Source organism: Amblyraja radiata, chromosome 3 (genome assembly GCF_010909765.2).
Source record: "Amblyraja radiata isolate CabotCenter1 chromosome 3, sAmbRad1.1.pri, whole genome shotgun sequence".
In the NCBI taxonomy this organism is placed as follows: domain Eukaryota; kingdom Metazoa; phylum Chordata; class Chondrichthyes; order Rajiformes; family Rajidae; genus Amblyraja; species Amblyraja radiata.
In genome coordinates, this window is record NC_045958.1 from 63,904,591 (window position 1) to 63,917,501 (window position 12,911).

Consider the following 12,911-nt stretch of genomic DNA (forward strand, 5'->3'; position numbering starts at 1 on the left):
CTAAAATATTATTGCACATACGACCTATTTCTTTGTGTAAACAGTAGCACAAAAGGCAGTAAATACTCTGATCTGAAGACATTTACATTATAAAATAATTTAAAGGGAAAAAATATCTAATGAAACCAAAAATGTAATTTCTTTAATAGGGGTTTTATTTACAAATTTGCATCTAGCTTTGTCCAGTTCCTTATTAGGTATAAAAGTTAAAAATAAAAAGGGATTGCAAATATAATATAATAGCAAATAATGATTAAACTAGAAAGGGATGCAGTCTCCTGCAAGCATATATTTGTGCAGTCCAACAAAAATAATTGTACTGTCTGTTGTTGGATCTTCTTCTTCTTGCGTATGGCGTGCACAGCCTAAAGTTGTAGGACAACTTGTTCTATTTGAGTTGTTGGATGATAGTTGATATCATTGCATAGTTCCTTTTTGGTTTCTATGATTTCTAGGATACACTTCACTCCAGTATTTGCTGGCATATGCACCTCTCACCACTGCTGCCAACTGAAGTCGTCGTTAGTGCCAAAAACAACAAAAAATCCCAGAATGGTTGAAAAGATGATGATATTGCCTGTTAGTACCAGAGAACATGCTCCCCAGTGAATCTGAAATTTAAAAAAAATTACAAATTTTTAAGAAAAAGAGTGATACATTAGTAACTGATACTATTAATCTGTGATGTCCGTTAATGTCCAACATCGTTTTGCTTTTATGTGTAGGAAAGAACTGCAGATGCTGGTTTAAATCGAAGGTAGACGCAAAATGCTGGAGTAACTCAGCGGGACAATCAGCATCTCTGGAGAGAAGGAATGGGTGATGTTTCAAGCCGAGACCCTTATTCAGACTATCAGTCTGAAGTAGGGTCTCGACCCGAAACGTCACCCATTCCTTCTCTCCAGAGATACTGCTTGCCTGCTGAGTTACTCCAGCATTTTGTGACTACCATCATTTTGCTTCAATATAACAATCTTTCAAAAACATGGAATGCTGGAATGTGAAATGCACTCTGGTTATATCGCATAATTATTCTGCTTTTCCTAGTTATTCTACATGGAGACTATTTTTTTGTTATTCATTCATTTTTTTAACTTCTTTCACCCTGCCTCATCACTGCTTTTATTATTTAATTTCCTACTTTCCACCCTATTGAGGATTTTCCCCTTTGTTCTCCGCTCTTTTATTCCTCTGCAATTTAAAATCTGTTTATCTTTTAACTATTCACAGATCGGTGGAACATTCTTCCTACAATTATACAAAATGGCAGTGCAATTTTGATCCCTTGAACTACAAAAGGATTTACTTAACACAGAAAGAGTGCAATGGAAGTTCACCAGACTGAATCCTAGGTTGGCAGGACAGGTATACAAGGAAAGATTGCATCAAATAGGCCTATATTCAACAAAGTATAGAAGGGAAACAAATAAAATTCTAACAGGGCCCAAAGGCCTGATAAAGGGAGTATATTTTCCTCTGGCAGAAGAATCTAGAATAAGGATAATATAATATATTTAGTTCTCAGATGAAATATGTCCAAGATGAAACTTTGGATTTCTCTACCACAGAAGGTGGAGGATGCCAAGTCACTGATTGTATTCAAGGAAATTGATACATTTCCAGATTTAAAAGGCATCAATAGTATATTACAAGCGGGAATATCGTTTTCTATAAAGGATCAGGCCTATGATTACTTTGAATGGGGAGAAGGTTGAGGAGCTGAATGGAAAGTTAGAACAAGAGAAGGCCATGTTACTGTATCACTAACATGAAACAAACAGCATATATATTTAGTAAAAGTTCAGATTAACAACGTGAGTGTCAATGTGGACAGCAAGGAATGTTTCACCATCGCAGGATCACTTCTGCATTTCATCTGCCACCTGTTAACATATTTGCATAAAGAACTACTCAAATTGAAAAAAAAAATTTCAAAAACATTTTGCAGCTGGTTTCAAAAAACAAGTTATTCGAAACAGGTATACATATGACAGATTTTGTATTGATGATTCCAATCCATAGATATTGAACAAATTTATTTTTGTTCATTTATGGTATATGACATTTGCTGGCAAGGCCAGCCTTTGATTCCCGTTCCAATTGGTCCTCAGCGTTGATTAGTAATGCTTTTTCTTGAAGTATGGCAATCTGTATGATGAAGTTAAAACAATTCTATATTTCGAAGTCTGGATACTGTGCAACTTGGGGCGTTCCCATGCACCAGTCGCTCTTAATCACAGCTATACAAAACAGAAACAGGGTGTTCAGTTCACTTTGTCCATGCCAATGACATGACTTACTGAACTCGTCCCATTAGTCTGTATTTGGCCCTCAAAGCTCTAAACCCATCCTATCCATATATCTGTCCAAATGTTATTTAAAGTCGTAACTGTATCTGCTTCTATAGCTTCCTCTGGCAGCACATTCCAGAACCGACTACCCTCCAGGTGAAAAAGATGGCCCCAAGCTCCTTCCTAAATCGCTCCACTCATTCTTTAAGTCCATGCCCTCAAGTTTTGGATGACAACTGTGAGTGTTCATTTTATCCATGGCCCTCATGATCTTGTCCATCTCAATAAGGTCACCTCTCAGCCTCTAAACGGCAAGTCCCAGCATATCCAGTCTCTCCCTACAATTGAAGCCCACCAAGCCCAGGTAAAATTCTGGTGAATCCCTTCTGCACCCGTCCCAATTTAATGATAGACAAGAGTGCTGGAGAAACTCAGCGGGTGCAGCAGCATCTATGGAGCGAAGGAAATAGGTAACGTTTCGGGCCGAAACCCTTCTTTAGACTGATGGGGGATGGGGGAGGGGGGTGGGGGGGGGGGGGGGGCAGGGAGAAGAAAGGAAAAAGGGATCAGAACCTGAGGGGCAACTTTTTTTACACAAAGAGTGGTAGGTATATGGTATGAGCTGCCAGAAGAGGTAGTTGAGGCAGGCATTATCACTCAAGCACGGCAGGGTGCCACAGCAGTAGAGCTGCTGTCTTACAGTGCCAGAGACATGGGTTTAATCTGACTGTAGGTGCTATCTGTATGGAGTTTGTACGTTCTCCCTGTGAACCCGTGGGCTTTCTCCGGGAGCTCCAGTTTCCTCCCAAATTCCAAAGACATGCAGGTTTGTAGGTTAAATATCCTTGGTAAGAATTGTAAATTGTCCCTAGTGTGTAAGATAGTGCTAGTGTAAGGGGATACTTGGTTGGTGCGGACTCGGTGGGCTGAAGGGCCTGTTTCTGCGCTGTATCTCTCAACTAAACTAAGCATTTAAAAGGCTTTTAGACAAGTACATGGATAGGATAGGTTTAGTAGGATATGAACCAAATGCAGGCACGTGGGACTAGTATAACTGGGGCATGTTGGTCTGTGTAGGCAAGTTGGGTTGAAGGGCCCGTTTCCATTCTGTATGACTTTCTATTATTCAGTTTGTATTGGGCAGCATGTTAAAGGAGAAAAGAGGTAAAAAGGCTGGAAGATTTCTAAATCAGAGATTTGGCAGCTGAGGGCAGTACTGCTCTGAGGGCAGAAGGGAAATCAGGGATAGTATCAAAGCGAAGGATGATGCGTACAAATTAGCCAGAAAAAGCAGCATACTGGGAGAAATTCAGAGACCAGCAGAGGAGGACAAAGGGCTTAATTAGGAAAGGAAAAATAGATTATGAAAGAAAACTGGCAGGGAACATAAAAACTGACTGCAAAAGTTTTTATAGATATGTGAAAAGAAAGAGATTAGTTAAAACAAATGTAGGTCCCTTGCAGTCAGAAACAGGTGAGTTGATCATGGGGAACAAGGATATGGCGGACCAATTGAATAACTACTTTGGTTCCGTCTTCACTAAGGAAGACATAAATAATCTGCCGGAAATAGCAGGGGACCGCGGGTCAAAGGAGTTGGAGGAATTGAGTGAAATCCAGGTTAGCCGGGAAGTGGTGTTGGGTAAATTAAATGGATTAAAGGCCGATAAATCCCCAGGGCCAGATAGGCTGCATCCCAGAGTACTTAAGGAAGTAGCTCCAGAAATAGTGGATGCATTAGTAATAATCTTTCAAAACTCTTTAGATTCTGGAGTAGTTCCTGAGGATTGGCGGGTAGCAAACGTAACCCCACTTTTTAAGAAGGGAGGGAGAGAGAAAACGGGGAATTACAGACCAGTTAGTCTAACATCGGTAGTGGGGAAACTGCTAGAGTCAGTTATTAAAGATGGGATAGCAGCACATTTGGAAAGTGGTGAAATCATTGGACAAAGTCAGCATGGATTTACAAAAGGTAAATCATGTCTGACGAATCTTATAGAATTTTTCGAGGATGTAACTAGTAGCGTGGATAGGGGAGAACCAGTGGATGTGGTGTATCTGGACTTCCAGAAGGCTTTCGACAAGGTCCCACATAAGAGATTAGTTTACAAACTTAAAGCACACGGCATTGGGGGTTCAGTATTGATGTGGATAGAGAACTGGCTGGCAAGCAGGAAGCAAAGAGTAGGAGTAAACGGGTCCTTTTCACAATGGCAGGCAGTGACTAGTGGGGTACCGCAAGGTTCAGTGCTGGGACCCCAGCTATTTACAATATATATTAATGATCTGGATGAGGGAATTGAAGGCAATATCTCCAAGTTTGCGGATGACACTAAGCTGGGGGGCAGTGTTAGCTGTGAGGAGGATGCTAGGAGACTGCAAGGTGACTTGGATAGGCTGGGTGAGTGGGCAAATGTTTGGCAGATGCAGTATAATGTGGATAAATGTGAGGTTATCCATTTTGGTGGCAAAAACAGGAAAGCAGACTATTATCTAAATGGTGGCCGACTAGGAAAAGGGGAGATGCAGCGAGACCTGGGTGTCATGGTACACCAGTCATTGAAAGTGGGCATGCAGGTGCAGCAGGCAGTGAAGAAAGCGAATGGTATGTTAGCTTTCATAGCAAAAGGATTTGAGTATAGGAGCAGGGAGGTTCTACTGCAGTTGTACAGGGTCTTGGTGAGACCACACCTGGAGTATTGCGTACAGTTTTGGTCTCCAAATCTGAGGAAGGACATTATTGCCATAGAGGGAGTGCAGAGAAGGTTCACCAGACTGATTCCTGGGATGTCAGGACTGTCTTATGAAGAAAGACTGGATAGACTTGGTTTATACTCTCTAGAATTTAGGAGATTGAGAGGGGATCTTATAGAAACTTACAAAATTCTTAAGGGGTTGGACAGGCTAGATGCAGGAAGATTGCTCCCGATGTTGGGGAAGTCCAGGACAAGGGGTCACAGCTTAAGGATAAGGGGGAAATCCTTTAAAACCGAGATGAGAAGAACTTTTTTAACACAGAGAGTGGTGAATCTCTGGAACTCCCTGCCACAGAGGGTAGTCGAGGCCAGTTCATTGGCTATATTTAAGAGGGAGTTAGATGTGGCCCTTGTGGCTAAGGGGATCAGAGGGTATGGAGAGAAGGCAGGTACGGGATACTGAGTTTGATGATCATCCATGATCATATTGAATGGCGGTGCAGGCTCGAAGGGCCGAATGGCCTACTCCTGCACCTAATTTCTATGTTTCTATGTTTCTATGTACTGTCAATGGTGAAGCAATTTAGTCTGGGGATGAACAGGATGCTAGAAATGGAGAAACAAATGTTCTCAGTGGCTACGATGATGACAGCAATTAGAACGAATAGGCTGAGGGAGGTCATGTAGGAACTTGGAAAAAAAAAAGATTTATTTAATAGTGTAGCACACCTAAATAGTCTACACATTGAATGCCCATTCCCAATTAGAGAAAATGGTGGTGAGCAGTCTTCTTAAACTGCCGCAGTTCTTCTGAAGATTCTCAAGATTCTGCAGGTGCGGAATTTCAAGATTTAGACCCAACATTAATGGCAATATATTTCCAAATGTAAATGCTGTGCAACTACAGTGGCTTGCAAAAGTATTCATACCCCTTGAACTTTTCCACATTTTGTCACGTTACAACCACAAACGTAAATGTATTTTATTGGGATTTTATGTGATAGACCAACACAAAGTGGCGCATAATTATGAAGTGGAAGGAAAATGATACATGGTTTCAAATTTTTTTACAAATAAAAAACTGAAAAGTGTGGCGTGCAAAAGTATTCAGCCCCCTTTACTCTGATACGCCTAAATAAAATCCAGTGCAACCAATTGCCTTCAGAAGTCACCTAATTAGTAAATAGAGTCCACTTGTGTGTAATCTAATCTCAGTATAAATACAGCTGTTCTGTGAAGGCCTCAGAGGTTTGTTAGAGAACATTAGTGAACAAACAGCATCATGAAGCCCAAGGAACACACCAGACAGGTCAGGGATAAAGTTGTGGAGAAGTTTAAAGCAGGGTTAAGTTATAAAAAAATATCCCAAGCTTTGAACATCTCACGGAGCACTGTTCAATCCATCATCCGAAAATGGAAAGAGTATGGCACAACTGCAAACCTACCAAGACATGGTCGTCCACCTAAACCGACAGGCTGGGCAAGGAGAGCATTGATCAGAGAAGCAGCCAAGAGGCCCATGGTAACTCTGGAGGAGCTGCAGAGATCCACAGCTCAGGTGGGAGAATCTGTCCACAGGACAACTATTAGTCATGCACTCCACAAATCGGGCCTTTATGGAAGAGTGGCAAGAAGAAAGCCATTGTTGAAAAAAAAGCCATAAGAAGTCCCGTTTGCAGTTTGCCACAAGCCATGTGGGGGACACAGCAAACATGTGGAGGAAGGTGCTCTGGTCAGATGAGACCAAAATTGAAGTTTTTGGCATAAATGCAAAACGCTATGTGTGGCGGAAAACTAACACTGCACATCACCCTGAACACATCATCCCCACTGTGAAACATGGTGGTGGCATCATCATGCTGTGGGGATGCTTTTCTTCAGCAGGGACAGGGAAGCTGGTCAGAGTTGATGGGAAGATGGATGGAGCCAAATACAGGGCAATCTTGGAAGAAAACCTGTTAGAGTCTGCAAAAGACTTGAGACTGGGGCGGAGGTTCACCTTCCAGCAGGACAATGACCCTAAACATACAACCAGAGCTACAATGGAATGGTTTAGATCAAAGCATATTCATGTGTTAGAATGGCCCAGTCAAAGTCCAGACCTAAATCCAATTGAGAATCTCTGGCAAGACTTGAAAATTGCTGTTCACAGACGCTCTCCATCCAATCTGACTGAGCTTGAGCTATTTTGCAAAGAAGAATGGGCAAAAATTTCAGTCTCTAGATGTGCAAAGCTGGTAGAGACATACCCCAAAAGACCTTGCAGCTGTAATTGCAGCGAAAGGTGGTTCTACAAAGTATTGACTCAGGGGGGCTGAATACTTTTGCACGCCACACTTTTCAGTTTTTTATTTGTAAAAAAATTTGAAAACCATGTATCATTTTCCTTTCACTTCACAATTATGCGCCACTTTGTGTTGGTCTATCACATAAAATCCCAATAAAATACATTTACGTTTGTGGTTGTAATGTGACAAAATGTAGAAAAGTTCAAGGGGTATGAATACTTTTGCAAGCCACTGTATATTAGGAACCCTTAGGTGGTGATGGGCCCATGCACTCACTCTTCTTATCCTTCTTGCTGATGAAGACTGTAAGTTTGGGAGGTGCTGTGGGGAAGTCTAGACAAATAACTACAGTGCATTTTGTAGAGGGGGAGATTCTTTCTTTTAGTTTAGTTTATAGAGATACAGCGCAGAAACAGGCCCTTCGGTCCACCGATTTTTCACCGACTAGTGATGCCCGCACACTAGGAACAATTTTACAATTAAACCAAGCCAAATAACCTACAAACCTGTAGGTCTTTAATGTGGGGGAAAACTGGAGATGCCAGAGAAAACCCACAGTGGGTCATGAGGGGACCATTTGCAAACGACAAACTCAGTACAAACAAGCACCCGTAGTCAGGATCGAACCCGGGTCTCTGGCATTGTAAGGCAGCAACTCTACCGCTGTGCCACCGCGCTGCCTTTCATTTTTATTAGTTTCCTATCCATTCATCACTTTCTTCTGCATGTCCCACACTGTACATTAACTTGCAGAAAATCTAAGCAAATATCACAAAGGTGCATGTTTTTTTAACCACTGGTAAGGGTTTAGATGGTCAGTTATTGAAAATATGTTGTCAGCTTCACCATCTTCCACACAAGTCTTAGTTTTTCAGAGGATGCCAATAGGCTATATCAGTGATGTTGTGTGTTATCATTCCTTTAAAGTGGAGGAAACCATTTTAGGATTGCTGCTTTCGGATCTGGTTATTATAGGCACAATGATGTCCAGGTACAATTTGACCAGTGTTTTATGAAGACAGAATTTATAGGTGTTTCTTGGAGAAAAAGAAATTATGCTAGTTCCCAGAATGCCAAAAACAATTGCGATTATTGCCCCATGTGTTACCTTTTGCAAAATTTCTCAACTTTATGCAACTCATTTTCTGTTTACATTTCATAATTTATTTGAGGAAGAAGTCCAAAGATTTATGTATCAATATGCACAAAGCTTATTCCCACAAATGGCATTGATAAATTGCCTGATAATCTGTGTTTCTTGATATTGTTTTCATTTAAGTCCTTAAGCCAACATCAATTTCCAAAATAAGCTGAATATTTAAAGAATGTTTTCTATTCTACCTGTTTATATCTCCACAGATGCCGTCTGGCTTGTTGAGCAGTTCTAGCTCAAATATTTTTACTACCTTTCCAGAACCTTCAATACAGCATTTTGCTTCTGTGCTAAGTTATACAACCATGCTCCAGTTATTTATCAACAACACCATTTGGTTATTCAGTTGAAAATAATAAAGTAAGTATACTTTATGTTTTCCACAGCTCTGAATACATCAATACTTCTGACCTTAGTCCCATGAATGCATTCCACTTCTACCCTTCACACTAACAATATGCACTATTGCATGTAATCTTCAACATCAGAGCAGGAGTGGAATTCACCACTAGTCGGCTCAGGCAGTAGTCATAATTCACCAACAGGACTTGAACCAAGAAGTGGTTTAAAGAAGAAAGAAAGCCAAGTGCTAATTTAATGATGGGTCAAACACAGTAAAACAGCAAAGAGATGATAGAAACAAGTGAGGCTAACAAATAGAACTGCTAAAGCATCAATAGCATTGAATCAAGGAGTACGTGGAGAATATAAATGGATGAGAATTACTTTCTGGAGTCAAATGCATTTCAATGGACAAGGGCTGATTAGGGATGGGCAGCATGGTTTTGTACATGGAAGTTCATGTCTCACAAATCTTATTAGGTTTTTTGAAGATGTGACCAACAAGGTTGATGAAGGCAGGGCTGTAGTCGTTGTATATGTGGATTTCAGCAAAGCATTTGACAAGCTTCTGCATGGTAGGCTGCTTTGGAAGGTTAGATCGCATGGGATCCAAAGAGAACTAGCCAACTGGATTGGAAGTTAGCTTCAAGGAAGAAAGCAGAGGGTGATGGTGTAAGATTGTTTTTCAGAGTGGAGCCCAATGACTAGAGTTGTGTCTCAGTGTTCGGTGCTGGGCCCAATGCTGGTTGCCACCTATATCAATTATTTGGATGAGAACATACAAGGCATGATTAGTAAGTTTCCAGATGACACTAAAGTAGGTGATATTGTAGATAGTGAAGATGGTTGTCAAAAATACCTTGATCTGTTTGGCAGGTGGGCTGAGGAATGGTTAATGGAGTTTAATATAGAGACGTGCGAGGTGTCGCGTTTTGGGAAGTCAAACCAGGGTAGGATATACACAGTGAATGGCAGGGCTTTTTGGATTATTGTAGAGGGATCTACGAGTGCAGGTACATAGTTTCTTGAAAGTGGTATCACAAGTAGATAATGTGATCAAGAAGACTTTCAGCACATTGGCCTTCATCAGTTTGACTATAGAAGTTAGGAGGTCATGTTACAGTTGAACAAGACATTGGTGAAGCCACATTTAGAGTATAGTGTTGAGTTATGATCACCCCAATAAAGGAAAGGGTGAAAAGGGTGCAGAAAAGATTTAGAAGGATGTTGCCAGGAATTGAGGGCCTGAGCTATAGGGAAAGGTTGAACAGTCTAGGACTTTATTCTTTGGAGCACAGGAAGATGGGAGGACGATCTTATAGAGGTAAATGAGATCATGAGAGGAATGGATAGGGTAAATGTACAATCTGTAACCCAGAGGAGGGGAATCGAGAACCAAAGGACAAAGGTTTAAGATGAGGGGGAAAAAGATTTAATAGGAACGCAATGTGCAACTTTTTTTTCCACAATGAGTGATAGGTATATGGAACGAGCGGCTGGAGGAGGTAATTGACGCAGGTACTATCAGAACACTTAAGAAAACATTTAGACAGGTACATGGATAGGGTAGATATTGAAGGATATGGGCAGGTGGGACTAGGGTAAACGGGGCATATTGGTCAGTGTGAACAGGTTGGGTCGAAGGGCCTGTCTTCAGGCTGTATGACTCTATGACTAAATGAACGCATTAGGAAAAAAGTTAGGAAAACTGAGGCGCTAATTGAGTGAGGGAAAACAACATGGTAGCCTGGCATGACATAATAAAAAACGCAGCTACATATAATACTTCTGCAATAAATCAGTGTTTTATTAGATATTATAAATGGGAAAAGTGATGTATCAATTTGTCTCACATGTGCATATAAAACATTTCAATTATACTCACCAGTGTTGCTCGAGCAAAAATTATAGGCAGCCCGAAAGCTGAGACGACTATGCCTGTGGTGAGAAATATGGCAAGTTCTTTGCAAGCACTGCTTGCTGCATCAGTGTCATCAACTACTCTTGTTGCTATGCAGTATGGAATTGGAGAGATAATGTAAAAGAAAAGAACAAATAGTGGCCAGTATTTGCTGAAATAGAAAAAGGAAGAAGACAGGAAGAGAGTGAACTTTAAAAAATATTCTATTTTCTTGGTAAATGCTCAGCAGAATATTATGAGATGGCACCATTTTTCCATTGCTTCATAATGACGACCGCTGTCACATGTATTATAGTGCAATAAATCTTTTATCATGTCATGCCAAGACTATTTTATTGCACAATCTATATTACTAAATCTCTGATCTTGACCGCTTTTGGCCCACTGTGCTGCGATTTCCGACAGAACGCCGCAACCTACGGCCGTCATTTTTGGCCACCTCGCCCAGAGCCCCCCTCCGCCTTACGGGTGCGGAGGATTTTTCCCATCGATGACAAATCAGAGAGATATTAATGTTTTTAAAAAATTCACCATTCTCTCTGCTGCCCCTGCTGGAGGGAGGGGGAGGGACTATAAAACCAGGAAGTGGTGTGCCTCACTCGCTCTCTGCAATATGGATGAAGCCAAGGGTCACGTCTCTCTGAGCTCTGAATAACACTGAACAAATGTCTACACAACTGTGAGTACCCTTAATGTGGTTTGAAAATGAAAATATGGTTTGTTTGAAGTAAAAAGGCACTGCCTGCAAATGGTTGTTTGGATGCTTTGGCTTGAAGTTGAAAGGCAATACTTACTGCAAATGGTGGCATGAAGTTGAAAGGCACTACTTACTGCAAATGGTGGCTTGGGTGCTTTGGCTTCAAGTTGAAATGCACTATTTACTGCAAATGGTGGCTTGGGAGCTTTGGTTTAAAGTTCAAAATACACTACTTACTGCAAATGGTGGCTTGGGAGCTTTGGCTTGAAGTTTAAAAAAAATCACCATTCTCTCTGCTGCATCTGCTGGAGGGAGGGGGAGCGACTATAAAACCAGGAAGTGGTGTGCTCACTCACTCTCTGCAATATGGATGAAGCCGAGGGTCACGTCTCTCTGAGCTCTGAATAACACTGAACAAATGTCCACGCAACTGTAAGTACCCTTAATGTGGTTTGAAAATGAAAATATGGTTTGTTTGAAGTAAAAATGCACTGCCTGCAAATGGTTGTTTGGATGCTTTGGCTTGAAGTTGAAAGGCAATACTTACTGCAAATGGTGGCATGAAGTTGAAAGGCACTACTTACTGCAAATGGTGGCATGAGGTTAAAAGGCACTACTTACTGCAAATGGTGGCTTGGGAGCTTTGGTTTAAAGTTGAAAGGCACTACTAACTGCAAATGGTGGCTTGGGTGCTTTGGCTTGAAGTTGAAAGGCATTACTTACTGTAAATGGTGGCTTGGGTGCTTTGCTTGAAATTGAAAGGCACTACTTACTGCAAATGGTGGCTTGGGTGGTTTGGCTTGAAGTTGAAAGGCACTACTTACTGCAAATGGTGGCGGGTGATTTGGCTTGAAGTTGAAAGGCACTTCTTACTGCAAATGGTGGCTTGGGTGCTTTGGCTTGAGGTTGAAAGGCACTACTTACTGCAAATGGGGGCATGAAGTTAGAAAGGCACTACTTACTGCAAATGGTGGTTTGGGTGATTTGGCTTGAAGTTGAAAGGCACTTCTTACTGCAAATGGTGGCTTGGGTGGTTTGGCTTGAAGTTGAAATGCATTACTTACTGTAAATGGTGGCTTGGGTGCTTTGCTTGAAATTGAAAGGCACTACTTACTGCAAATGGTGGCTTGGGTGGTTTGGCTTGAAGTTGAAAGGCACTACTTACTGCAAATGGTGGCGGGTGATTTGGCTTGAAGTTGAAAGGCACTTCTTACTGCAAATGGTGGCTTGGGTGCTTTGGCTTGAGGTTGAAAGGCACTACTTACTGCAAATGGGGGCATGAAGTTGAAAGGCACTACTTACTGCAAATGGTGGCTTGGGTGCTTTGGCTTGAGGTTGAAAGTCACTACTTACTGCAAATGGTGGCTTGGGTGCTTTGCTTGAAGTTGAAAGGCACTACTTACAGCAAATGGTGGCTTGGGTGCTTTGGCTTGAAATTGAAAGGCACTACACTGCAAATGGTGGCACGAAGTTGAAAGGCACTACTTACTGCAAATGGTGGTGGGTGCTTTGGCTTGAAGTTG

The 12,911-nt window shown here is 41.5% G+C and overlaps 2 protein-coding genes across 3 annotated transcripts in view; both read right to left on the reverse strand.

Moving 5' to 3' along the window:
• Nucleotides 1–1,997, reverse strand: part of LOC116971096 (beta-1,4-galactosyltransferase 1-like) — a 66,392-nt gene extending 64,395 nt beyond the window's left edge. Inside the window, exon 1 of the mRNA XM_033017934.1 lies at nucleotides 1,993–1,997. The gene's annotated coding sequence lies outside the window, so the exon portion shown is untranslated. The remainder of the gene's footprint in view (nucleotides 1–1,992) is intronic.
• leprotl1 (leptin receptor overlapping transcript like 1) overlaps nucleotides 118–12,911 on the reverse strand; it is a 23,672-nt gene continuing 10,878 nt past the window's right edge. The window contains exons 3-5 of one of the 2 annotated variants that reach the window (XM_033017936.1): nucleotides 10,656–10,842; nucleotides 407–611; nucleotides 118–335 (exon numbers count right to left, since the gene is read on the reverse strand). In XM_033017936.1, coding sequence (XP_032873827.1) covers nucleotides 495–611; nucleotides 10,656–10,842 — 304 coding nt within the window. In that variant the 3' untranslated portion in view covers nucleotides 118–335; nucleotides 407–494. Of the gene's footprint in view, nucleotides 336–406; nucleotides 612–966; nucleotides 2,149–10,655; nucleotides 10,843–12,911 lie in introns of those variants that run through there. The other variant, XM_033017937.1, reaches the window with a different exon arrangement.